Below are 26,745 nucleotides of genomic sequence, written 5' to 3'. Positions count from 1 at the left end.
TCTGTTTTTGTATTTTCTTTAGCCTGAAAGGAATAGATATTAGCAAGAAATGTGTGTGTGGTGTGTGTCTGTGTGTGTGTGTGTGTGTGTGTGTGTGGCTAGAAATGATTAAAATAAAATTATCAGTGATATCTTAAGTTTACTTGAATGTTGTAATGCATCAGAGACACAACTAAGTAATGATGCAGTTAATATTTACATTTTTGAGTTATATTTTGTTATGTATGAAAAATAATTTCACATTGGACCAAAGTAAAGACTCCAAATTCTGCCAGTAATAACACTTAAGAGTCAGCAAACATTTTCTATAGAGGGCAAGATAGTAAATGTCTTAGGATTTACAGGTCAGATAGGATTTTGGTTGCGGAAACTTCTCTGTGTGTGTGTGTGTGTGTGTGTGTGTGTGTGTAAAACTATTTTTAAATGAAGTAAAGGAGATCTATGTCACAGGAATGTACAAAAACTGGCCATGGCCCCTTGGGCAATAGTTTGCCAAACTCTGACTTAGAACATAAGAAATTTGAGGAATTCCACCCCACACAAGTAACCATTCATCCAATTTATGCAAAAAACTTTCATTGAATCCTATGTAGGGCCCTGTACTGGGTGCAGAACACATCCTGGCAATCAGAATAGACTTGGCCATTGCTCGTGTAGAGTTTACTTTATCCCAAGAAAATGGATCAGTCAGGTAATGAAACTAATTAAACATTTTATATAGTTACAGTCATGAAGAATTGAAGCAAGTGTGTACGTTAAGCAAATCCATCCACAAGATGATTCAGATAATAGAGACGGAGTTCCATTTCAGAGAATTAATGCAGCAGTGTGCTGTTGCAGTTGAATATTATCTCATTTGTCTCTTTAATTTTGCCTCCCCAGCTCATATTTTTTGGGACAACGGGGACAGTCCACTGTTTGTTTTTTCCTTTCATATTTAGCTCCTTTCTACAGTTACTTTGGCCCACCACTACTTGCACTGCCTCTTCTATCCCTGGTCCTTTCTGTCCTTTGTCTCCATCTATGCTCCCCAGAATAAGAATTTATGTTTTCATGTTTCAACCACCAAATTATATACCTTTTCCCATTTTAAGTGCATTAATATGCCTCTCCCTAAAATGATAGCTTTTTGTATTCCCATCCTCCTGCTCAAATTAGTTTTTAGCTCTATTAAATAGACTTAAGATCTTAGAATGAGGAGGTGGCACTTCCATTTAGAATTACCTTAAGAACAATTACTGAATCAGTTGTGTGGCCAATTGTATTACACCTACACATTCACAACTGGCACGTATTAGCTTCATTTCTGCGTTTCATTAAGTGATGATAACAAACGCCATTTAGATAATCAGTTCCCTTTAGAGAGATTATGGATGTCGCCTTTGCTCCTGGACTGTTGAGCTGTGTTCTCATCACTTTTTTCCTTAGACACTTACTGTAGGTGAAAACTATTAACTGAATTACAAATCTGTTCTATGATGTGAAGTCTAGTTCCATACCACCCACCCAGCCTTTTTCTCTTGTGTATTTCCCTGTACAGAATCATTGTGGGAGTGCTCCTCAGAGAGAGAATATATTCTTTCTCCTGAACAGGACACTGTTTCTGCCCGTCATTGACTTATCCAGTCCATCAGAGACCAACTGAAAGGCAGTCATTGCCTTTGTGCTTTGCATGTTTCTCTAATCTTTTATTCACATTCCACCAACACATCGATCACAGCACACATTCAGCTTCCATTTCAGAATGCTATGTATTGGTTAACATTTGTATACATCCCTTCATTCCCCTACTGGATACTCTTTGAAGGCAGTGTCATGGCCATGGCAGACACTCAGCAGTAATATATTAATAGATGGATGTGGCATCTGAGCATGAGGTCTGCTCATCAGTGAGTAACTTCAAGGGCAAACGACACACAAAGCAATAGAATTCTCACGCTTTTGCCTAATGGAAGCACCAATCATATGCTTTCATTGAACTGTTACTGCCATCCTTGACTCCTGCTGACGACATGGTTTTATCCATGTTTCTTTTCTTAAGAGGAAAACAAAGCAGAGCCAACCACAGCTGGCAAATGAACCAAAGTTTGATAAATAGGACATTGTGGTTATATATCTGAAGCTAAGCACTCTTCTTCCTTAATGCATAGGGTCCTCCTTCGGTAGTCCAAGTCAGAAAACTGGTTACGTTTCCATTTTAACTCCTCTTATCTTTGCAGTAGTGCTTCCAGTGTTACTATTAATCATTTCTGCTTTCTGAAATGACAGAGCGCATGCGCAGTGAAAAGAGAAGTATTGGGTGGACATGAGGAACAGACTTTCAAAGAGACACTTTCCATAAATTCCTCTAACAGCCAAGATTTGATGAGTCTGGGCAGCCCACATGCTGATCAGAGCGGGACAAAGTTGGAGCTTGGGAAAGAGCAAAGACTATATGACAGAACTGTGACAGTGTCTACATTGTTAGATGACCCCACCTATGCTAGGTTTTTGAAGGCTGGCATGGTATCATCCTATCTATATTGCCTGTGCCACTGCAATGCCTTGACCTTAGTTAACATTCAGTAAATGTTTTGTATTGATTCAACAACATGAGGACCTGCTGTGTGCTAAATGCTGTTTACCTCAGGGAAGGAGTCCCGGCCAGCATAGGGCACTCTGTCTGCTGGGGCTGGGGAGAGTAGGGAATGACAGATACAAATCCACTGTGAGGTCAGTGCCACTATAAAAATAAATACAAATATAAAAATGATATTTCACCAATTTTTCCTAGTTTTCCCTTAGGGAGTAACATTTAAGCTGCAATTTGGGGAAGGACAGGAGGCGTTGGATGGCCAGAGATGGCAAAGAATGAACAGGTATCTACTAGCAACTGTGGCCTGGAGAATACTCATAATATAGCATCCCCATAAACTAAACAGATGCTAACACGGATGGAGACCTGAGGCATGGATTCGCCTCTTGACAATAGGCGCCTCCTGACGTAACTCCATCTCTCTTTTGTTTTGCTTTCACATCAGAATATGCGGCCAGCAGTCCTGACTTGTGGTTAGTCATATTCCAAGTGACGGGTGTCAGTCTTCTGCCACCTCTGGGAATCGCCATAGCTGTCATCATTATCTTCTACTGCTACCGCGTTCACCGGCAGCAGAAGCTGAACCCATCCTGGGAGAGCAGCAAGCCAAGAAAGCTCATGGAGTTCAGTGAACACTGTGCCATCATTCTGGAAGACGACCGCTCTGACATCAGCTCCACATGTGCCAATAACATCAACCACAACACGGAGCTCCTGCCCATCGAGCTGGACACACTGGTGGGCAAAGGCCGCTTCGCCGAGGTTTACAAGGCCAAACTGAAGCAGAACACCTCAGAGCAGTTTGAGACCGTGGCAGTCAAGATCTTCCCCTATGAGGAGTACGCCTCTTGGAAAACAGAGAAAGACATCTTCTCAGACATCAACCTGAAGCATGAGAATATCCTCCAATTCCTCACAGCTGAGGAGCGGAAGACAGAGTTGGGGAAACAGTATTGGCTGATCACTGCCTTCCACGCGAAGGGCAACCTTCAGGAGTACCTCACCCGGCATGTCATAAGCTGGGAGGACCTGCGCAAGCTGGGCAGCTCCCTTGCCCAGGGCATTGCCCACCTCCATAGTGACCACACGCCATGTGGGAGACCTAAAATGCCCATCGTGCACAGAGATCTCAAGAGCTCCAACATCCTCGTGAAGAATGACCTGACCTGCTGCCTGTGTGACTTTGGGCTTTCCCTGCGTCTGGACCCTACTCTGTCTGTGGATGACCTGGCTAACAGTGGACAGGTAAGTGAGAGCTGCCGCTAGATCCTTCTGCCTGTAGCTGACAACACCCTACCTCTGGATCCATACTGCATGCCTCTTGTCTCAAGTAGTTCTACACTCTGGATACTTGGCTAGGGAATCCAGCCGAAGTCAGGTGCCTACTCATGGGCCTGCTCACTGTCTCTTGCCTGGGTACCTTTGCTAATGGACAGCATTTCTATCCCCATCTTCAAAGCCTTCCCAACTCAGGACAAATATTTTCCTCCAAGAGTCAGTCCTCATTTCTATTTGCAAATGATTTATCTTTGCTTCAAGTGCTGTTACCATTTTATCTCTATTTTTTCCCTCTCTTTCTTAGTCCTTTCAGCCCTATACCACTGGTAGTCACATCGATTTCTAGATTCCAGAAGGCAGTTTCCTTAATGTCCAAATCCACCTCCATGTGGCACGTGGTCCCTCAAGACACCTAACACAATGCCTTGAACAGTGAAAGTGTTCAAATAAGTGTTTGTTGAGCAAATGAGCAGCTCCATTTTTGAAACAGCCTCACAGGTTAAAGTGGAAACCTTTTTGGTGAAGGTGTTATTAGAAAAATGGTAAAAATTCTCAAGGTGTCCTTTCTAAATGAGGAGCCCTGTGTTTTCACACTGTGAGGTTCATCATAAGCGCCGTTATTTCCTCTGGCTAGGTTGCAGCATGTGCTTCTGGGACAGTTATTACCGCTCAACCAGGCTTCTGTACCTGTGGCCACCGACGAGTGTTGAGATAAACATGTGAAACACGAACTAATGTGCCAGACTAACGAGTCATGCAGTGACCTGTTAAAAAGAAAAATTTCTTCTGCTGTATGCCAGTAAGAAATGTTCATGGGAATGATAACAAATTACTTGACCTTCTGTAGGTCCTTGGGAAGGTCAGACAGTTACTGTCGTTTCTTTAGGTAGTACAGACTGCATTTCAAACACATGAATATGAAATGTTTCTCCTAGAAATATTTCTTCTTCTTTCCTACAGGTCTCGTTTGCATTCTCAGTCATAGAGATTAGCACAGGCCTAAAAGTCAAAATACAACTCTGTGGCACACCCATGAAAATTATAACGCGATTCCATATTGGTCTTTAACTGTGAAAATACTTTCACATGACTTTGATTTTGTGGAGATCTATGAAATTATAGTACACCCTTGACACAGTGGAGTGTACCATGTGGTAAACGAAGATTAAAGCAGTCCTCCACTGTCAAAACTGATGGTGATTATTTTCATTGTAAGCCCGGGCATTTGAAGCGTGAAAAAATGTTTAATTTGCAAAAAGCAAAAATAAACATCTAAAATGTCACAGATATTGTCTCTTAGGTTATAGGTAAGGATGTTACTGAATGGTGTGATCCCATCCATCGTGAGTCTGATAAGGCATCTCTGGGCTTTGGCACTTCTTATTGTGGCGTGCTTTCTTTGTCTTTAAAGGCTTTTCAGGGAGAGAACATCTATTTTTAAAAAATCACCACCGATGCTGTGTCTCTCTGTGCACTTCTCATTCCTTAAAACAGTACTATGAGCTTTTAAAAGAGCACCTGTTCTCAAAGGGGCCTGAAATTGCATGATAGGCCTCAAACTCTATTTTTATTTTAGGTGGGAACTGCAAGATACATGGCCCCAGAAGTCCTGGAATCCAGGATGAACTTGGAGAATGTTGAGTCCTTCAAGCAGACCGATGTCTACTCTATGGCTTTGGTGCTCTGGGAAATGACATCTCGCTGTAATGCTGTGGGAGGTAGGTACGGACCCAGCACGGGACGGTGGTGGGACCCCCCCTCACAATGGTGGAGTGAACCACAAAGCACTTACCTCTACAGTGAGAGTGAAGGCTGTGCTGTACAGGCACTGCAGAACTCATTCAGATCATGCTAAATACCCTGGTTTTTTGTTTTATGTGGTTTTTTTTTTTTTTTTTTTACCTTTTCTTTTTTTTCCCCCCTCATTGAGTTTATTGGTACATTTTAGGTATACAGTACAGTTACATTCATTGTTGGGATCTTGTACCTTTACATGACAAGTCTTGGTTCTCATTTTTTCCCCTTGTCCCTGCCCTCCCTTCACCCCCTCCTCCCCTCCCCATTTACAAACACTTTATTTCCATTTTTTCATTTTCTCCTATTTTTTTCTTTTCCCTTATTCCCTTTCCCCTACCCTTCCCAATTTCCCTACATCTTTAGCCCTTTTCTTCCTATTTCACACTGTCAGTTATCTCATTAGGATCTTATGTACTATTATAGATTTTCACACCAGAGAAACTATTTGGTATTTACACGTGACTTATTTTTTTCACTTGGGAGTATATCCTCAATATGTATGTATTCATAGGAAAATGGATGCATACTATGATTAAATAGCCTGGTTTTTTAAAATCATGTTTGGAACATAAAGCTTGGTATCTCCTTTCGTAAGTCTTTTTGTAATTACTTTTCTTTGGTGCATCTATCTACAAATATTTTAATGTCTAGCAAGAAATGAACTCTAATAATATACTCTAATAATTGTTTTATTTCTCAAATTGGTAACATTCAAATAAGCATCTGGCTTTAGTTTATTTTTGTATTGTAAGATTTTTTCAAATTACAAGGTCTGGAAAAAGGATCTGACTGCAACTTTATTTTTGTACATGTGATATTTTTGTGGGGTAAAATGAGTAGAACAGCTTGATATATTAGTTTGGTTTTGAAAAATCTAGAGAAGAGATGCTATTGAGAAATTGAAGGTTATTGAAGACCCACACTTATTAGGAGACCCACATTTTTCCTGCTTGCCCTCTATAAATTTCACACGGGCTGCTGGCTGGGTCTTTTCTCCCCAAGCTTGCCTACTTTACTGTTTTGAGCACACTCCACAGCATCTGCAGATCCCCTCTCCATCTCTCCCATGCAGGTTGCATACTGAGTCCTGTCTCCTGTCAGAGGCCACCACTACTCTTCACCAGGAGAATATAAGAAAGGTTGGGCAACACATAGGGTAAACTGGGTAGGGAGGCTACTGCTGTAGGGAATGTTCTACCCCGATCAAGCAAGTGGTGAGAAAGGCAAAAGCCCACGTTGCTATGTCCTTTCCTGACTCTTCTCTCACTGATTGCTATCAAGGTTTTAGGTCTTCCCCGAGAAATGTGTCCACATCAGCCTGGCCCTGGCTGGCTGCCAAATGAAATCAACTTAAGCTTAATTTTACCTTTAACTTTTTGTTGTTTAATAATTTTACAGATTAGTTGTATATATAGTACAGAGTTCTTATCTTCCCTTAAACTAGTGTTTATACTCTCTAGTGTTGACATCTAATCTAAATTATAGTCTACAGCTATCAATAACGGGAAATTAACACTAGTGTTGGGCTCTTAATTAATTATAAACCTTATTTGAACTTCCAAATCCCCAGTAATGTCCTTTTCTGGAACAGGATACACACTGATAAAACATGCCTTCCTCTGTTGTCTCCTTTACCTCACCCTATCTTGTTTCATGACCTTGACTCTTGTGAAGAGTTTAGATCAATCACTTTACAGACTGTCTCCCTGGATTTCCCTGAAGCTTCTCATGATTCGATTGTGATTCTGTATTTGGGGTAACACTGACACAGATATGATCTGTTCCCCTCCCAGTGTGTCACATTGAGGTGCATGAGGTTATTGGTGTCGGACGGTGAAATATGACCACTTGGTTAAGGTTGTGTCAGCCAGCCTGCTCCCCTCCAAATATACTTTTCTTCGATTTATAGTTAATATATATCTTATGGGAAAAGACACTGACCTTTTTCTAAGGGTATTAAATACCTAGCAACGGCAACTTAATTTTTTCTTTTCATTGTTTTACCCACTAGTTTGAAGCTCCATCAGTAATTCTTGTTTATAACAATTATCACTGTCATGTTTGTCTGACGGAGATTTTCTCTTGTTCTTATTCCTTTATTTATTGACAGCTATTCTAAGTAAGAGCCATCTTTTCTTTCATCATCACTTGTTATTTCTCCATTAATTATGCATTTATATCACCTTGGACTCGTGCATGTTTATTTTATTGTGTTTGTGTCCAGTATTGTCATTATTTTGTTGCTCAAATTGCCATGGCTTTGACTACTGGGCCAAACCATCCACCATTTGCCCAAGAGAGATTCGATTGGCACCACTGCTGGCTTTAATTCTTTATCTCTTCCTGGACATGTTTAGGTGACCTCCCATGGTGGGTCCAGGTCACATGTTCTATCCCTTCAAGCTGCTGACCTCTCAGCTATTTTCCTGGGCACCAGCTTGGAAATGACCTTCCCTATCTGGCTAACAGTGATAGTTCTGGTTTCCTGCTTGAGATTCTTCCGCTAAGACACTTTCAAAAGTAACTTCATTTTTCCTTGTGCCGTGAAATTTGTTTAACCAAGTTTCAGCCACTGAGAATAATTTTCTGCTTGAAAGCTTTGACAGTTCCAAAATGAATCTTTAGACTGATAGGAGTTATGTCAGAGATGGTGCTATTGTCACTGTCAGAATAAATTTACCTAGATTTCAGCATTTCTGTGCTTTCAAACCTGTTATTCTATAAACATGAGCTGGAGATTGTGTCTCTGTCTTTCCCTCTGTCAGTGCCGCCAGCTTATTAAGGCTCTGTCTGAGCTCCTGCATTCATTGTTATCAGTAACTAAAGCCTTTTCCTGTTGATATTTGCTGAGTGTGGAAGAATTTAGGCTAATAGGGAAGAAGCAAGTTCACCAATTTTACAAGTACTAAAAAGGGATACAGCATAAACAAGTTTTCCTAAGGAAAGAACCAGAGCTGGTTTGTTCAGCTAGTCTGGAAAAAACTTTTCTAACCTTTAGGAAAAGAACAGATGGCTTTTGGGGAACAGGAAAGAGGCCATCTCTACTCTCATTTTGATTGATCTGAAGCCCAAAGTTCTGTTTCTACCATCTCCGCTCAGAGTACAAAAACCGAGGCTATTTATCCTCCTGACTTCTGGCCTGACACAATACTAAGTGTGTGAACTTACAGACAGTGCTTAGTTGTCTGTCTTACAAAAACCGAGGCTATTTATCCTCCTGACTTCTGGCCTGACACAATACTAAGTGTGTGAACTCACAGACAGTGCTTAGTTGTGTCTCTCTCTCTCTCTCTCTCTCTCTCTCTCTCTCTCTCTGTCTCTCTCTCTTCCTATTTTTGATATATCTTCAAAACCTTACAGGCAGATTTTTAACTTAGTCCTAACTTCAGAGACTTTTCTATCAAATGAGTCCCCTGGAAAGCTTATGAATGCTGAATACAGATGTGTTCCCTCCAAGGACGGCATCTTGTCTTGTCTTTCTTCAAGCTTCTGTAGAATCCCGGACAGAAAGACAAGTTTTGACCTCAAGAAACCTATAGTCTACTGAAACAGAATTTGATTTTCCCCTTTGCCTTTTGAAAACCTACATATGCAGGTATGTTTCTCTCCTTAGGAAGAAAACAGAAATAATTCTCTATTTGTAAGATAAGAGGGAAGAGATATAAACAGTTCTTTTCAGCTTCTATTTCATTCCTGTAACTGGTAATATATGTTTTACTACTTTTCATGGGTTCTTTCATTTCTTTTTTGTTGTTGTTGACACAGGGTCTTGCTGTGTAGTTCAGGCTGGCCTTGAACTCTCTGTGTGGCTCGGACTGGCCCAGCTGGTGCCAGTCCTCTGCCTCAGCCCCCTTCCTGCTGCGATTACAGGTGTGCACCATGGTGATGCCTCACTGCCTCTCTCATTCAAAGACAGAAAAAGCAAGAAAGGAACATGGAATATGCTTCCTTTGCACACTGACTTGGCCATCAGTATTTTACTGCACAACAGAGATCAACTAACATTATGTCCTTGTCCCTGAATGAAGTAGAACACGAAGCAGTAAGAGAGTGGATGATGGCGCAGGCGGATGTGAAACCTGCCTCGCCTGCCTTTACGTGACCCCATTCTGTGCTTAGGCTTGAGTCCGACTCTTCACGTAGATGTTGAGGGCCAGGCCTTGCCTGCCTCCAGGCTCATCTCCACCTGTGTCCTCATTCTGTTTTTCACATTGTGAATACCTCTGAGGACCACTGTTGGCTCTGGCTCAAGCTGTTTTCTGGGACCGCCTTACTAAAGCAAACTTCTCAACAGCCAGGTGCTGTTCCATCGCAACAGCAGCCGCCGAAAGGGAAGGCAGTGGAAGCAGAGGACCGAATGCCCAGATCAGCTAAGAGGAGTGTGATGCTAGGGTCAGGCCTCTAGGGTAGGTCACCTCTGGACGGAAGAGGGATACCAGGGGTGTTCTCTTGAGCAACATCTTTCTCAGCCACCCTGTCCACTACACAGGGCACCCCAGAGGGGACGTGAGGGAGGTGCAGCGCTGCACCGGAGAGGCCTGCCTCTCATTAGGGAGACAGTGCAGGCAGTGACAACTGTCTCTTTGGAACCACTGGCTGCGGCTCTGTTTAGTATGAAATTCAACGAGGAAGCTCAAAAGATAGGTTGTAATAAGTTAAGAACATAATCAAAAGCAAAAGTCTTCCCGGTGGAAGTAGGTTTGGTCCAATGGAGAAAGCTACAAAGGAGGAGCAGCTATCATTATTTAAGCACTTGCTTCACTTATCAGCTCATTTGATCTGCCCAGCATGCTCCGAAGTCTTTTTTGTTAGTGGATCCTTTCACAAATAGGAAGACGGAGGTTTCAGAAGGTAGGGCAGTTGTAGGCAAGAATCAAAGCAGGCAAAACATTCCTATCACCCCCATCATTACACCCGAGGCCTTCATCTTCCTGATGTGACTGAAGAAATACATGCTGGATAAACAGAAGCTACAAGTACCATTATTACAGTCAGAGTTACTCTGTGAATCCCGGCCACTGACATGAAGCCTTGCTAGAAGGAGTGGGTGAGACAGTTAGACATTTGAGACTCATTTAGTAAAGGCCTCACTTCGAATAGTCTCCACTCTGCACCGATCCATCTTCCTGTCTTCTCTGGGTGAATCTTCACTAACAAAGTACCTAAGTAATTCATCATCTCTGTATGTGTTGTACCATCAGTGCTTCTTCAAAATTTGAGATGACTTCCTTATCCTTATTCCTCCAAAGATGTATTCATTCATTCATTCATTCATTCATTCACTCAAGAAATATTTACTGAGTGTTCACGTCTCAGACACTATTCAGAATGCTGCCGAGCCAGCCGTGGTGGCGCACGCTTGTAATCCTGGCACTCGGGAGCCTGAGGCAGCAGAAGTGCCATGAGTTCGAGGCCAGCCTGAACTACATGGCAAGACCCTGACTCAAACAGAAAGAAAACAACACAAAATGCTAAAGATGCAGCGTTTTATAAATAGTTTTTCCTCAAGGCATAGGGAGTGCAGTGAGGAGGTGACGCTCCAGAAAGGCAGGAAAGGTGGTCCAGAAGTGACATGGCTGAATGTGATAATGTTCGAAAGAAAATTAGGGGACAGATGATGGAAGGCAAGGCATTATTTCAGACACTTCATCATCTGAAAGACAAGCCCAGGAAACAAGGCTTCGGGGTTGTTTTAGAGCAAAGAAAGACGGAAGAGGTGAGGGGTGTGCTCTGTTGTATAAAGGAGAAAAGCAGGAGGCTGCTGTTCCCCAAGGGCAGACCAAAGACTGGCTTTCCTTTACAAAGAATCCCTGAGCGGCATGTTCAGTGTGTTTGGCATCCCTGCAAGTGTTATTTGGTGTGTGGGAGGTGAATGAAAGAGGCCATCCACGGTTCTCTTTTGTGAATGCAGCAGGCACAACATTCATGTCATCCCCAGCCAGACCTGGCCCACAAGCAAACCACCCACAAGCGAACCCTCCTCCAAATCCCAGGCCATTTAGACCATTGAATGAAAGTATTTAAAGAGTAGCACAGCTCCAAGAAAGCTCCTTAGTGTATTGCCACATTGCCGCCAGCTTATGAGAAGGACAAAAAGGGCAAGTGAGCCTAAAAAAAGGAAAGGAAAGAGGGAAGAAAGGAGAAAGGAAGGAAAATCAGAAAGATGACTGAGGACAGACCAAGATCGAAACACCTCATGTGCTTGGATTTTGAGTGAGTGCCTTTTGGAAAGCAAACATTTAAAAACTCAGGGACACTGCTTTGGAGAAAACTGTCAACAGCTTGGCTGCCCTGCTAAGTTAGAGCTGAAGTCAAAGCAATAGTTGTGTCCCAGATGCCACTGCTCAGAGGACTACCACTATTGTCCCGAGGCCTCCCCTTTAAGGTACAGAACTGGGAAGAGAGAGGCAAGCTCGGTTTCTCATAAGATAAGCTGAGAAATTTCCCGAAAGAAATGAAAAGAAACTGCAAGGTGTTGGCATCTGTGGCTTCCACTGTGAAGACTGCAGAGAAAAACTGGGAACTATGGAAGGAGGTGGAAGGAAGAGAAAATCCTCAAGGGGTGAAACAGATTTCTCAGGAAAGATGTTGCCTACAGCACTCCAAGAAACGATGAGGTGTTGCCTTTATAATCCTGGCTGGGGAAGCAGTCTGAGAGTCCCAAGTGGGACAGGGACTTGGGTTTTTTTGGTTTTTGGTATCAAGGATCGAACTTGGGTCCGTGAGCTGGCAAGGCAGGTGGCGGAACCACTGAGATAAATCCCCGGCCCAGGACTTGGTTTTGATTAAATAATACTGTTGTGTAGAAATCTGGCTAGGGTTAAGTGCTCAGGCCCTGGAAAAAGTATTTGAGGATAAGTAGTTCATTTGGGTGAAGATCACAGGAAATGCCAGTAGAGGGAAAGGAAGTGAGTCAGGAAAGGGAAGGAAGCCACCAGCGGGTATCTTGTAAGAGGCCTCCCTGGCAGGCGACTGGAATGTCAGCGTGCAAGCAGTAGTACAGGAAGCATGCCCAGCATCACTGCCTGACCCAGGAGACACAGGGTTTCTCTTTTGGTTCTCTGCCTCTGTGGCCCAGGGCTGCTCTGGGTCAAGGTGTGAGTGCTGACTCCCCAGCACCCCCAGCTAATCTGATTTGGAGCTGGTCCAGCCTGACAAGTCAGTGCAGAGGCTGGCGTAGCTGTTCTGTGATGTTATACTTAGTGCCAGAGGACACCTATGAATTTCCTCACTTTGCAGATTCAGAAAGTGAGGCACAAAGTCCCTTTAACATATAATTTTAAATTTTGCAGTATATATGCTGCCAAAGTGAGCACTTATTTTATTTCCATTAAGTTTATTGGTACATTAAAGCAAACAACACAGCTACATTTATCATTGGGATCTTGTACCTTTACAAGATGTATCTTGGTCCTTGTTTTTCCTCATACCCCTGCCCTCCGTTCACCCTCTTCACCCTTCCCTATTTACAAAGACTTTGTTTGTATTTTTTTCCTTTTTTCACATTTTTTTCTTTTCCCCTCCCCTTCCCACTCCCCCATTAGCCATTTTCTTCCTATTTCACTTTCAGTTATAGCATTTGAACCTTATTTACACTTTTAGTTTTTCACACCAGAGAAACTATTCAGTATTTACTCGTGTCTTATTTTACTTAAAAGTATAGCCTCAATGTGCATCCATTTAGCTATAAATGTTTCTAGTTTCTCATTCTTTATGGCTGAGTAGTACTCCATTTTATATAAGAAAACATATCTTTTTATCGAGTCTCAGTTGATGGGCATTTGTGTTGTTTCCAAGTTTTAGTATTACAAACTGTGCTGCTATAAACATGGGTGCGCATACATCACTGTGATATGATTCTTTTAATTCTTTCGGAAAGATACCCAGCAGAGGGATGGCTGGGTCAAGTGGAACTTCTAATCCTAGTTCTTTGAGGTATCTCCATATTGATTTCCACAATGGCTACACCAGTCTAAACTCACACCACCAACAATGGAGAAGGGTTCCTTTTTCCCCACAGGCCCCCAGCAGCATTTGTTATTGGTTGATTCCTTGATAGCAGCCGTTCTTTCTGGGGTAAGGTGGAATCTCAGTTTTATTTTCATCGGCATCTCTCGAAAGACCAATGATGTGGAACAGTTTTTCATGTTTATTTGCTGCTTTTACTTGTCTGAGAAATGTCTGATCATTTCAGATGCCCATTTTTTAATTTGGTGGGGTCTGGTTTTTTTTTAGTTCTTTATATATTCTAGATAGTAGTCCTTTATCTGAGTAGCTGGTAAAAATTTTTTCCCACATTGTAGGTTGTCTCTTAGCTCTGTTGGTGATTTCTTTTACACTGCAAAAACTTTTTAATACAATGAGATACCAGATGTTGATTCTTTGTGCAAGTTCTTGTGTTGCTGAGGATGTGTTCATAAAGTCTTTTCCTATGCTAATGTCTTCAAGAGTTCTACTAATTTACTTTCCAGTAAGTTTAGTGTTTGTTTTGATATTTAGATCTTTAATCCACTTGGACTTTAGTGCCTGCTGAAAGATAAGGGTCTAGTTTTAATGTTTTGCAAGTTGAAAGCCAGTTTTTCTAACACCATTTATTAAAAAGACTATCTTTCCTCCAGTGAGAATGGTTGTCTCCTTTGTCAAAGATGAGGTAGATGAGTATGTCTGGTGTGCAAGCACTAATTTAACATTTTTTAAATGACACATCATTGCAGATTTGTAGGGTAAGTGTAATGTTTCAGTACATGTATAGAACGTGTAAGGATCAGATCAAAGTAATAGGATTATCATATCAAACATTTATCATTTCTTTGTGTTGGGAACATTTAAAATCCTCTCTACTAGCTTTTTGCAAATATGCAATTAATTGTTGTTAGCTATAGTTACAAAATTTTGTCACCTCTTTTTCAATCTTCATATCTAGTTCATGTTGAAGCCAGGAGAGAAATGAGTAATAGTACCTCACCTTGTGGATCATATCGCTAGCACTTGTGTGTGTGTGTGGTAGTGGGGAAGGAACCCAGGGCCTTCTCCCTGCGCTAAATCCCCAGTCCTTTTTTTTATTTTTTATTTTGAGGGGACAAATCTCACTAAGTTACTAAATTCCCCAGGTTAGGCTAGAATTTGCAGTCCTCTTGCCTCAGCCTCCCAGAATGCTAGGATAAGAGGCACACATGCTTGTTAGCACTTCTTTTAGAATGAAACTCAGTACTTGTGTCTGAGCTATTAAAGTTCATTTCTTAAAGGCAATTCCAATTTTTAAAAATGCTTTTTATTATAGGTCCTAGCACTCTTTGTGGACCAAGGCCTCTCTGCCTTTAAGTTGCTTTCTTTGCAGTTCTTCACAAAAGGAAGGCCTGAAGTTGGGCATCATTTATTCAAACATGCAAAGGGGAACTCTGGAAAATACTGCAGTAACTACTCCCAACCATCCCTTCATCTGGTGCCCATGATTCAAATGAGATGGTCCCCATCTCCATACCCCACTTCCCACCTACTTCTCTGAGCCTAGAAAGCACAAGTGTTTGGGTTGAATATTGGTAAATATGAACAGTTAAAGAGAGGGTCTTTTTTGTGGTTTTTGTGTTTGTTTTTGAGACAGGGTCTCACTATGTAGCTGAGACTGACCTGGAACTCATTATGTAGCCCGAGTGCTGGGATTACAGGTGTGTGTCACCATGACCGGCCAAGAGAGGGCTGTTTTTTGTAACCACTCACTTTTGGCATAGCTTTTCTAGAAATTACAAACTGTCACCATGCAGCATTTCTCAAGGTCCTAATAGAAATAGGCGCTTTGGCTGCCCCACCCAGATAGCAGCACTGTTGATGGACAGGCAGATGTGCTTGTGGCCAACTGTGAAGTCATCTGAGTAAATGTTGTGCAAGAAAAAACAGGGTTGGGAATAGGTTATTCAAAGGGAGAGAAAAGACAAAGAAAGAATTGCAAAACCCCATAATAAGAAAAACAACCTTAGCTATATTTATTATATAAATATTTCTCAAAAGCTGAAGAAAGCTTCACTTAAAACATGCACACATTTCAAATCTTCGTCTTCACTCCTAACCTAAAAGACTACTTTACTATCAGGGGATAGGAAGATGCTAGTTTGGGTCAGAGGTTGATCACCTCAGACTTTTCTATGTTAAACTTCCAGGCAAAAGAGTCAGATCCTACCAGTGTATCCCTAATAGTCTCGTTGGCAGTACTTTCCAGCCCCCCTTGACCTCCCTTCCTTGTGAAATTTCCTACAAGTGGAGGGCAAGTCAACCCTGCATCCCTGGGGTCTACTAAGGAATCTCACAACTTCCCAAGACTTTAGAAGAAGTGTAGAGTTATATACATCTCTTAGGTCTGTGTTCATGAATTCCAGCCAGAGATGAAGGGTTTAATTGTTGACACTCATACTTTTTGTCTTTGGCTACAGATGACCCTGCGGTGAGGCAGTTATGGTCAGAAATCTCCAGGCTAGGCAATTCCCATCAGCCTAGGGCCAGCTTCCAGACAATGGTGAAGGCAAGAGCCCTATGGCTCAACACATGTGGCAGCTGGGGGCTATGCTCTAGGCTTGCTAAAGGGGATCTAGACCACAACTGCTACAGCAGCCAGGACTTGGAAATGGAGAGCACATGGACAGATACAGTGTCTAAGGAACACTTTATATCACATACAAATCCTATCCTATCCAATCCTCATATAGTACGCATACGTCAAGGCATGGCAATAAGAATATGATTTTATTAGATGGGGATAAATCTGAAGGGGAACATGGAGGTTTTTCAGTACAGTGCATACATTTTATAGAAGAGATCAGAGTAAACCCTTACCCAGAACCAGCTCTTACTTTCATTTCCTTTTTTTTTTTTTTTTGTTCTAAGCATTGAACTCAAGCCTTAGCACAGAACTACATCCTCAGCCCTCCCTTTCTCCCCTTCCTTTCCTTTTTCTTTTTCTTTTTCTCTTTCTTTTCTGTGTGAGACATGGTCTTGCTAAATTGCCCAGTCTGAGCTCAAACTTGTGATCTTTCTACCTCATCCTCCCAGAGTGCTGGGATTACGGGAATGCATATGCTACCACACCCCGGTCATGTCACAGCATTTATTTAAATTTAGCTCAACTACTGTTTATTAACTGCAAAGTTGAAGACTCTGAGCAGGAAACTTAAAGACGCAAAACTCATCCTCTTTTTTGGGCCTTAAGGATGTACAGTCTGTCGGAAAATAGCAAATGAAAGGAATAAAGAAGACAGAAGTACCATTCGAGTCAAAAAGACCTCACCTCAAAAGCAGTGTGGATGGAGTGATCAATAGCATTAAGGGCAGAAAACAGACAGAAAATGATATTTTGCCTTTGTCTCAGTGTAATGGGGCAAAAGGCTTCATCCCAAACCTTTCTGTATTTCTATTAAAAAATATCTTTGCAGCTCTTCTACTTGGGTGAGGCTGAAGAAAATAAATATGCAACTAAGGTTCTGGGAAAGGAGAAGAAGGAAAACAAAGCAAAACAAAAAGCAAAAACTGGCCATCCCTTTTCAAAATGTCATTTTTGCCATGAAAGCCGTTTTTTCAATTCTTAGTCTGGAAGGGCTAATTATGGAAAGTTTTATTCATTAAGTAATATTATTTTGAAGCCAAAAGCCAAAGTTTCCACTTGCTTTGGGGAAAATGTGGAATTAGGCCCACTGTCCCTTTTAACACAGTCATGGTTTAGCATTGGAGTGTTCTCTCTCTTTTCAATTGACCTGCACCTAAATTAGATTGTTTTATTTGGTTTTTATGTACTACCACTTTGGATAGGATCAATCCATCGATTAATTCATTTATTCACAGATCCGTTCTTGACATAACCCATTAACCTGTCAACCTATTAATCCATGAAAGAATCAATCCATTCTTGAGGGTAGAGCCCCCTTGACCTCACCATCTCTTAAAGGTCTCATTTGGTCTCATCTCTTAATACCTAACAATGATGATTAAATTTCTTCAGGAGTTTTGGTGGAAGCATTCAGATCATGGCATTAAGGAGCCTCATGTCAGTGGAATCATACACTATCTGTTCTTTTATACCTGGCTTATTCCTGTAGTATAATGTCTTCAAGGTGCACTTGCGTTTTGGCATGTATCGCAGTTTCACACCTCTGTATGGCTAACTTTTCTCAGAAATGTAGCACCACCTCCTAAGTCAGTTTGTGAGCTGTGGGCCTGTGGAGGACCACATATCACTGTAGTGTGCACACTTTCCCCACCTGTCAAGAGCTCATCCCATCTCTTTGGTGAAAATCAACTCCATCAAAAGTTTCTGCAGTGAAGCGTAAGCTATGTGACATTCTCTGTTTTGTTCTCCACCTTGTTACCAGATAGTTAGCGAGATACTTGGCACAGAGCGAGCACCCAAAAATCATTTGTTGAATTCTTCCCATAATCCTACCCTAACCATTCCTTCCTTTTTACTTTAATGCAGTTATTGAAAATTCTTCCTAAAGTAATTACAGATGTGTTTTGACATTCACTATCTCATGCAACCCAACCCAGCATCTCAACATGCCTATTTCCCTCAGCTGCACACATCATTCTCAATTGGCCTGTGTTTGCCTGCTCTCTTCACAGAAGTAAAAGATTATGAGCCTCCATTTGGTTCCAAGGTGCGCGAGCATCCTTGTGTAGAGAGCATGAAGGACAATGTGTTAAGAGACAGAGGACGACCAGACATTCCCAGCTTCTGGCTCAACCACCAGGTAAGAAGACAGCTGAAGGGTGAATGAGATTCATCTGCCTCTTAGGTAGGAGAGAATTCTGGGATATTGGGCTTAAACCCAAGGCCAGGTGCCTTTGTGTTCTATGGCCCAGTTAGGGTTTGTTTATAAAGAAAGTTACAATAAAATGATGCTCCCATTGTTATAAGTTGCAACCAGAAGGTATATGACTCACAAACATCCATTTGAAGGGCATTTGTCATAGCATCCACACCCTTTTGGTTCTGGGTTAAAATGTCAAGCTTGCAGCCTCTGTTCACCTTTACATCAGGAGCTCACGTGGCACTCAGTCTGGATTCTTACAGATCTCCTCTGGGATTCTCCAGCTCTAGAAAGAAACCCCTGGCAACAGTGAAATAAGCAAGGTCATTAGGCAGCTGAACATGAGAAATGACTGCAGGGGCAAGGCAGTGCCCAGACTGTACATAGGGGGACGTGAGGGGCCTGTGAGGGAGGAGTCAGTGAAGGAAAGGGAAACCTGCCTGTAGGGAACAGCCTATGACTTCTTATCTTTCTCTTCAAGAAATGGAAGCTCAGGTTGCTTATAGCAGAGCAGTGATCTGGACTTCAGGGAGGCCTGTCCAAATTCATTGCTTTTGCGGGTACGTGATGAGAGCGGTGAGCAGAGACAAAGAAGAGAACAGTCTTTTGTGAGTGAGGGAGCACTGGCCAGATGTGTGCCGCACCCAGGAAAGAGCCCTTAGTGAAGAATGAGAGAACGGTGCCCCACTGACAAAACAATTCTTTCTACTAACTAAAACCTGAGATTGCCTTTATTGGATGGATTCGCTCATCTTTGAAGACTGATGCTAAGTTGTAGGGTTTCCTAAGGGTAAGGCGAATTCAGATAAGAGGCAGAAACAACAAATCAGGCTCGAAAGGCAAGACAAATGGAGCAGGAAGCCTGTCAGAGTGAGTCCCAGCCCAGTGCCACTCAGAACTTAATAAAATCAGGCTGAGGGTGACCCAGGCTGCAGAAGGCCAAGGACTTCTCCAGGATTTCAGGCAAATTATCTTTGACTCTGAAAATGTAACACTGTTTGCATAAATTCCGGAATGAGAAGGTGCTAGACTAGTTTGTTCCTTTCAAACTCTGTTGCTTCCTCTGCCGCACAGTTCTTATAATGAAACCATTATTCATGATGATAAAATTCTGGAAAGAATTTGCATAATACATTTATTCTCTTAATGAGATTTGTTGCCCTATTGATTTCAAGTTAATGCTTAATATTTAATTGAATTTACTGCCTATAATTACAGTGCCAGAATAAAATAAATGTTACTTGTATAGCAACAGTAACACTCTATTCCTAACAGGGCCATCAATCAATACCGTCAATTAGGTGAATTATGTAATTAATTCAACATCAAAAACTCATGGAGTGGAGAGGAAGAGAGAGAAGCTCCTAGGTGTGTTGGGAAGTTGTTGGTATTGAAAGGCAAGACCTAGTTCTCCAGGACAGTGTGAGAATACATCATGGCCGCCTGTGTGAGATCCCTGTAGGCAGTGTTGATGCTCCACACAGACAGAGCTCACTTTATTTCCATCTCCCAGAGTAAGTGCATATTGAGCTCCTCCTTGCTTTATATTCCAAAAGGATTTGAAATGGTGACCCAAGTATTTGTAACGCAAAATAAAAGTTAAGCCAATGAGAGAAAATTCTTGCCACCTTCCCATGCAGCGTGTCCTGGATGGGCTGACTGGATTGGGGTCTTTGAAGCGTAGGGTGAACCCCATGAAATGGCTTACAGGCTTGCACATGTGACATACAGAGATATCTGTGTCACAGTGACCAATGTTGGCAAGGAATAGGCGTCACAGATGTCGTCCTTGTTCTCTCTTCGGAGGTGCTACTAAATCATTCCATGGAACATGTACCATCAGATGGGGCCTGAGGAAGTTCCCCTAAAGATGAGATGAGGACTCAAACGTAGCTGTGACAGGTTCTTGACTTATGGTCACGGAAAAGCATATCAGGATGTGTCAGTTAAGATGCATAGGGAAGTGTATCGGGCAGAGAAAATTGGGAAGAGGCTTCAGTTTGAGGAGCCGAAGGGGGCAAAACTCTGATGGAGAAGATTTGATTGGCTGATCGAGATAAAAAGGCATAGCTTTTATGGAGTAGCTGGGATCTGGTTGATCATTATCTCAGTTCTGGTTTTGCAAGATGCCTGGAGAAGTCTTTGTAGCCTGAGGGGGCAATCTCTTCTCCACTGTATTACAATTTCTGTTTGAGGTGGTCTCCCTTTTGCAGACACCATCAATCCGTGGTGCCCAAGGTGACCAAAAATTTAGGGTAATGACTGGAGGCTTCTAGGTATGCACTGGTAGTTGAACATCCTTGTAAATCTCTTGCGCTGGTATCCTCAGTCTTGAAGGGGGTTGAGATAGAATACATAATATAGGGCTAATCAACCTTATATTGCCAGCTTTTAGACAGACACTGCCTCTGTGATAAACATGCCACGATGCAGAACTGAACAAGAATCTGACTCAAAGTTTTAAGGAAATAAAAGAGACAGATACAAAATGAATGTCAACCTTTACGCTGCATTTAGCTACCAACTTGGCATCTGGAGGCCCAAGTGAGTTTACAGCAAAAGTAATGTTTAAGTCCTTGACAACATCAGAATAGAACACAAATCAAACTTTTAATGAGTAACAAGTTAAAGATCCATGAGTTTACCCGTTTTTTAGTCTCCATGGTGCTTTCTTGACTGGCTTTCACAGTCTTCACAAAATGAAACCAGGTCTGCTCCTGTACACTGCTCTGAGTCGGAGCATTCTGCTCTGGAAAAGACAAAAGTAAGGAGGCAGTAAAAGGCAAGGGAGAGAAAGAGGCTGAGCAAGGATGAATATGCTGAGCACAGGCAACTTTTCAGGCAGAGAAAGTTCTGTATGATACTATAATGCCAGATACATATCATTACACATTCGTCAAAACCTAGAAGATACACAGCACGAAGGATGAACCCTAATCGAGTGTGTGGTCTTTGACTGATAACGACCTATGGTGCTCTTTGGACTTCTCTTCCACTACAGGGCATCCAGATGGTGTGTGAGACACTGACTGAGTGCTGGGATCACGACCCAGAGGCGCGTCTCACGGCCCAGTGTGTGGCAGAACGCTTTAGTGAGCTGGAGCACCTGGACAGACTCTCCAGGAGGAGCTGCTCCGAGGAGAAGATTCCCGAAGATGGCTCTCTGAACACTACCAAATAGCTCCTTGGGGCAGATGAGGCCCAGTCCAAAGAGGCCACCCCTCTCACCAAAGAACAGAGGCAGCAGGAAGCTTCCCCTGAACTGATGCTTCCTGGAAAACCAAGGGTCACTTCCTCCCTGTGATCTGTGTGATCACATTCTATGCCTTTGACGGATAAGCTGTGTTAGCACTTCCTCAGGAAATGAGATTGATTTTTACAATAGCCAATAACATTTGCACTTTATTAATGCCTGTATATAAGTATGGAATAGCTATGTTTTATATATATATATATCTATATATATATATATCTATATATATATATATCTATATATGTCTATATCTATAACTATATCTATATCTATATCTATAGCCATACTCTGAAAAGAGACAAAGAAAAAAGATAAAATATTCCCAGGAAATTGGTTTTACTGGAAAGCTCCAGAACCCGGCAGAGGAGGTGAGGATTCTTGACAGCATTAGCACTTGACAATCACACGTGTGATGTTTCTCTCGCCACTTCACGGGGGAGAACTTTGCATTAGGAGAGTGGCTCCACATCCCAGAGCTGTGCTGCACTTGCTTTTGCAATGGTAATTCCTTTCAGGACAGCTCTTTTCTGGCCATGGAGCTAAGTATAATCGCACTGTTAGGGGACCAGTATTCCTGGGGCTCCTGTGTGCCTTTGTTCCTCCTGGACCTTTCGCTTAACCTCCAAGCCCTGCATCTGACTTGTGAACCACGTTTCTCAACCCTGTTCACAAACTCAGCCCCATCTGACAGCTAAAATATCTTAAGTCTCATCTTCTCCTTTCACAGGCAGTGGAGAAATCAGGATTCATTTCCCCACCCATGAAATTGCCACACAATCTACTCATGAGATTGTTATTTTGAATTTTCTCACCGTGCCAGTGTTTCTAGTGTCCACTGCAGGACTTCATCCTTTCCTAAAAATGGAACAAACTTCCCAACTGATGCAGCTTACTGTATTTAAATTTTTTGTCACACTTGGCCTGAGCCTGCAGTTTCTATGCAAACACTAACGTGATACATCATTCTGGGCTCCTCCCGAATGCGCAAGCACATTCTGTTCTGGTGCAAAGGATTTAAACTAGGCAATCCTGCCACTATCAAAACTGTGTCCTCCAGACATTCTGAACAAATGTTTTGCTTGATCAACACACTGTTTAAAAAAAGTTGAGCCGCTTTTTAAATATTTGGAGATTTTGCAGAAAAATCTGGATCCCAGATAAGGATAGCAAATGGTTTCCAGTTCTCTCAAGCCACATTGTGTACAAAAATGAAGGCAGACTCTCTTCAAAAGCTGCATCTCTTCTCACAGTAAACATTTGTGCTTTCCACTGACTGTCACCACCCCTTACCATGGTCCTGTGTAAGAAACATGCATTCAAGCATTTATTCTACGGCTATGCAATAGGATTTTAATTACCTTTTCCGGTGTCAAAATTTGAAGTTCACCTTCTGTTGGATTACAGGGGACTTCCTGTATATGCTCCTCATTAACCTGGTCTCTTTTGCTTATATGCTAAGAATGTTTCCCTCTGCCTTAAGGAAGAAAAGTCTTAACTCCAAGAAGCTTTCCTCGTGGTTACAGATCTTTGCATTACGTCAGCCTTTCCAGCCTTTGCAGAAATTACTCTTGAGGACTTGGATGTAGGACATCGGAGTCCCGTTTGCAGTTAGGAAATCTGGGTCCATGTGTACAAGAGCAAAGGATGAGCTTTAATTTTCCATAGGGAACTTGTTAGCACATAAACAAGTATTAATGCTGCAAGCAGCCATCTTTTTAAAAAACTGTTTTTGAAGCAACTTATTTTCCACCAAATAGGAATATTAGAGGAGGACTGGCATACCTGGTCTGTTTGCAGTGTGGAAGGTCTTATCTCATTGAGGTTTTAGAACATATGCTGAACAGGGGATGGAATTTCTAGGCACCCTCTCCAGGTGGGTGGGGGAGAAAGTGAAGGATAGTTCTCCTGCAAGGCCACGGAAGCACCCAGAAATTCCTTGTACCTTAGGACTTGCTCATGCCATCCCAATAGCTGTTGCTTATTGACCTCTAGTGGTGAATTGTTAGAATACTGGTCCATCGGTGTGGGATAATCCATGATTCAAGAGGCTTCTCACTTCCTGGTCATCGTCAGCGGAAACTGGAATGTGATGTCAGGTGATACTGTGGGTTATTTTGTTTATGTTTTCTTCTTATTCAAGAAAAGAGACCAAGGAATAACATTCTGTACTTCCTAAAAATACTGACATATGTTCACTACTATGCACAAAGGAAAAGTTTTATTCTTTTGTAGAACACTTCAGCTGGACTCGTGTATTAAAATAGGAATGTGAAAAATAAACTCTTTTTATACCAAAAAAAACTCAAGGACTTATTTTCATTCTATGAATTGTCCTTTTTATATAATTAAAATGTTTTTTAGATTGAATAAAGCAAAAGTCCCCAGGTGAACTTCCTGCTTCCTATTTGTGTTTCTACTACTTAAGCCCATTTGCCTTGCTAAATTATTTTTCAGGTTGTGCAGAAAGCATCAGTGGACAAATCCTTTCCAATGTTACCATATTTATTATCTTCTTCCCATGAACTCCTCCAAAAGCTTACTAATATGAGATGAAGCAGCAACGTTTGGAAAAAAAGAAGATGCACTTGCTCTTTAGTTTTGTGCCCTACTTATCTAAGCTCTGTGTGCTCGTGTGACCTCTCTCCTGTTCCCAGGAGCTATCTTTATCCACAAGGCTCTTGCTTCCAGGGCTTGCCACAGTGAAGAGTGCTTCAAAGAGTTTTCACCTCTCTCTGTTCTTGTTCTTATTCACACTAGCAGGCCATCAGCTGTCTTTGTGACTGTGCTCATATGATGTATTTCATCCCTGTTTTGTTTTTCTCACATCCCATATGTGCTTTTAATTGATTCATCTCAATGGAAGATGAATACGCCTTGGAAAATTGACTACAGGTCATTGCTTCAAGCGTTTCTTGTGACAAAGTAGATGATATTTTCGGACTGAACTTGAAAATACCCGTTTTGGAAAGTGCGGGATTTGTGAGTTATCAACTGGGTTCTAAATAGCTGAATTTCAGAATAGTTAGGGTACATCGTGGTTTTCACCCTCAGAATAGCTGACATTTTGTGATGAATAATTCTTTGTTGGAAAGGGAGGTTGTGCTGTGCATTGTCAGATGTTTGGCAGTATCCTTGGTCACTACCCACTCGATACCAGTATCACCCATCCTCCAACTGTGAGAAGCAAAAATGTCTCCACACATTGCCAAATGTCCCCTAGACAACAAAGTCTCTCTCAGCTGAAAATCACTGAGCTCTGTGTTATAGTTATATTTTATTTATTTATTTTTGTTGTTGTTTTTTGAGACTGAACTGGAACTCACTATGTAGCCCAGGCTGGTCTCAAACTCACAGGGATCCTCCTGCCTCAGCCTCCAGAGTGCTGGTATTACAGGCATGCGCCACTACGCCCGGCTGTTCTATTTTAAATAGTGGCAGTGTAGCAGTGAGAATTCTTACTGGTTACATGCTCTCCTCCATTGCCATCCATGTAATCTGGTGGGATTGCTTACCCTCCTTTGCCTCCACACATCATGGATAGGAGATTTTTAGTCTTGTGGTGAGCAATATACACAAGGCTTTGTAGTTGTGTCTTGAACTTGGAAAACCTTCAGAACATGCTGGTCAATACTAAGTTGATTTAATACATATCAAGAGTTTCTTTTGGAAAGAGAGGGTTTTAGGTAAATCCTAGACAATAGTAATAACACAGGAAAACAGACACCTTCTGCAGGCCTATCAGATAGGGCAAGCATCTTGCGTGGGTGTTGAAATCCTAGCAGTGAATGAGAATGCTCACTCACGGAGTACCTGCTGTGTTACTAGGTTTCACCTGCCATTAGCTCCGTGAGACGGATATGCCCATTTCACAGGAGATACATTAGATTTTCAGAGTGCAAATAAGAAGCTCAGGCTTCACAAGGTGAATTCCGGGTATGAAGCCAATGGTTTTCTGGAACTGGATTTTGGAACAGCTGAAATGGTTAGCTTTATTTTCTGCTTCGTGTTGTCTCTTGAAGCAACTGGCCTGCCCAGCAGGACAAAGAGTCCACGTGGTACCTGAGGAAATGCCCCACTCCTCCAGCTGTACCACGTGACTCTTGTTCTCATCTCTCTCCCTTATGCTTCTGTTTGCTCCATGAGAGCCAGAAGCTGCTATTTTATCTCCACCGCTAATTTTGTTGTCCACTCACCTGATAGGTATGAAATGCTTGCTGAATGATTGGAAGATGAGTAAATGTGTATTAACAGTGTTTCCTAACACAGGAAATGGGTAGTGATATCTGAGACGTGCCAACCTTTAAAAGTATTCTGGCCCATTTGCTTTTATTCTAATCTATAGTAGGGAAAATTACACTAACACATTAAGTCAGAACTTTCACAAATATTATTGATTGAAATACGGCCAAGTAAAATCTTGAATTGATTTAAAAAATATATTAAGTAAATAATGGCATTTATTTATGGTACCAGTCAGCATCTTTTGAATGGAAGTCACCCTTTGTGCCCAGGAGTTGCTATTTTGTGATGGCTTCTTTTTAAACTCGCTATGCAAATAACATGCTAATAATCCAGTCCTGAGGGAAATCCTTTCCCTGGGTGACAGACAGGAAACTTTTCATTTAAACAAGTGTGTCTGTCCCTTTTCACTAAATCCTCCACTTTGGCATCTGCTCGTTTTGTGCACTTTCCTTCTGAAATAGGCTGCCTAATCGTTGCTTATCGCATTTCTAATTAGTTTCCCTTTTTACATGAATAATTATAGCTCCACACTGTGGGCTTGGGGCCATGTCTTTCAGGCCTACTTTGCAAACTATGCTGATAAAGACAAGATTGTGAACTTGCCCATATTACATGGCCTGCCAATCAGCCTCACACAGTGTAATTTAATTCTAATATGCCTCCTGATCTCCGGTGCATTTAAAAATAACTTGTTAATAGTCTTCCTATTCTAATTAAGCTGAAATTGAACACACTGAAATGCCTCGCTCTCTTGTGCATTTTTTCCCTTCACACATATACACTGTTGAGGCTAAAAAATCATTTCTGTT

The 26,745-nt window shown here is 41.9% G+C and overlaps 1 protein-coding gene across 1 annotated transcript in view; it reads left to right on the top strand.

Moving 5' to 3' along the window:
- Tgfbr2 (transforming growth factor beta receptor 2) overlaps window positions 1-21,906 on the top strand; it is a 62,683-nt gene extending 40,777 nt beyond the window's left edge. Inside the window, exons 4-7 of the mRNA XM_019209635.1 lie at window positions 3,021-3,820; window positions 5,430-5,571; window positions 18,254-18,381; window positions 21,443-21,906. Coding sequence (XP_019065180.1) covers window positions 3,021-3,820; window positions 5,430-5,571; window positions 18,254-18,381; window positions 21,443-21,622 — 1,250 coding nt within the window. The 3' untranslated portion in view covers window positions 21,623-21,906. The remainder of the gene's footprint in view (window positions 1-3,020; window positions 3,821-5,429; window positions 5,572-18,253; window positions 18,382-21,442) is intronic.
- Window positions 21,907-26,745: the final 4,839 nt, after the last annotated feature.

The sequence above is a fragment of the Fukomys damarensis genome, unplaced genomic scaffold, assembly GCF_012274545.1.
Source record: "Fukomys damarensis isolate Sample0158 unplaced genomic scaffold, DMR_v1.0_HiC HiC_scaffold_28, whole genome shotgun sequence".
Lineage (NCBI taxonomy): Eukaryota > Metazoa > Chordata > Mammalia > Rodentia > Bathyergidae > Fukomys > Fukomys damarensis.
Note: the sequence above shows the minus strand (reverse complement) of the source record. Positions and strands in the feature narration are given on the sequence as shown.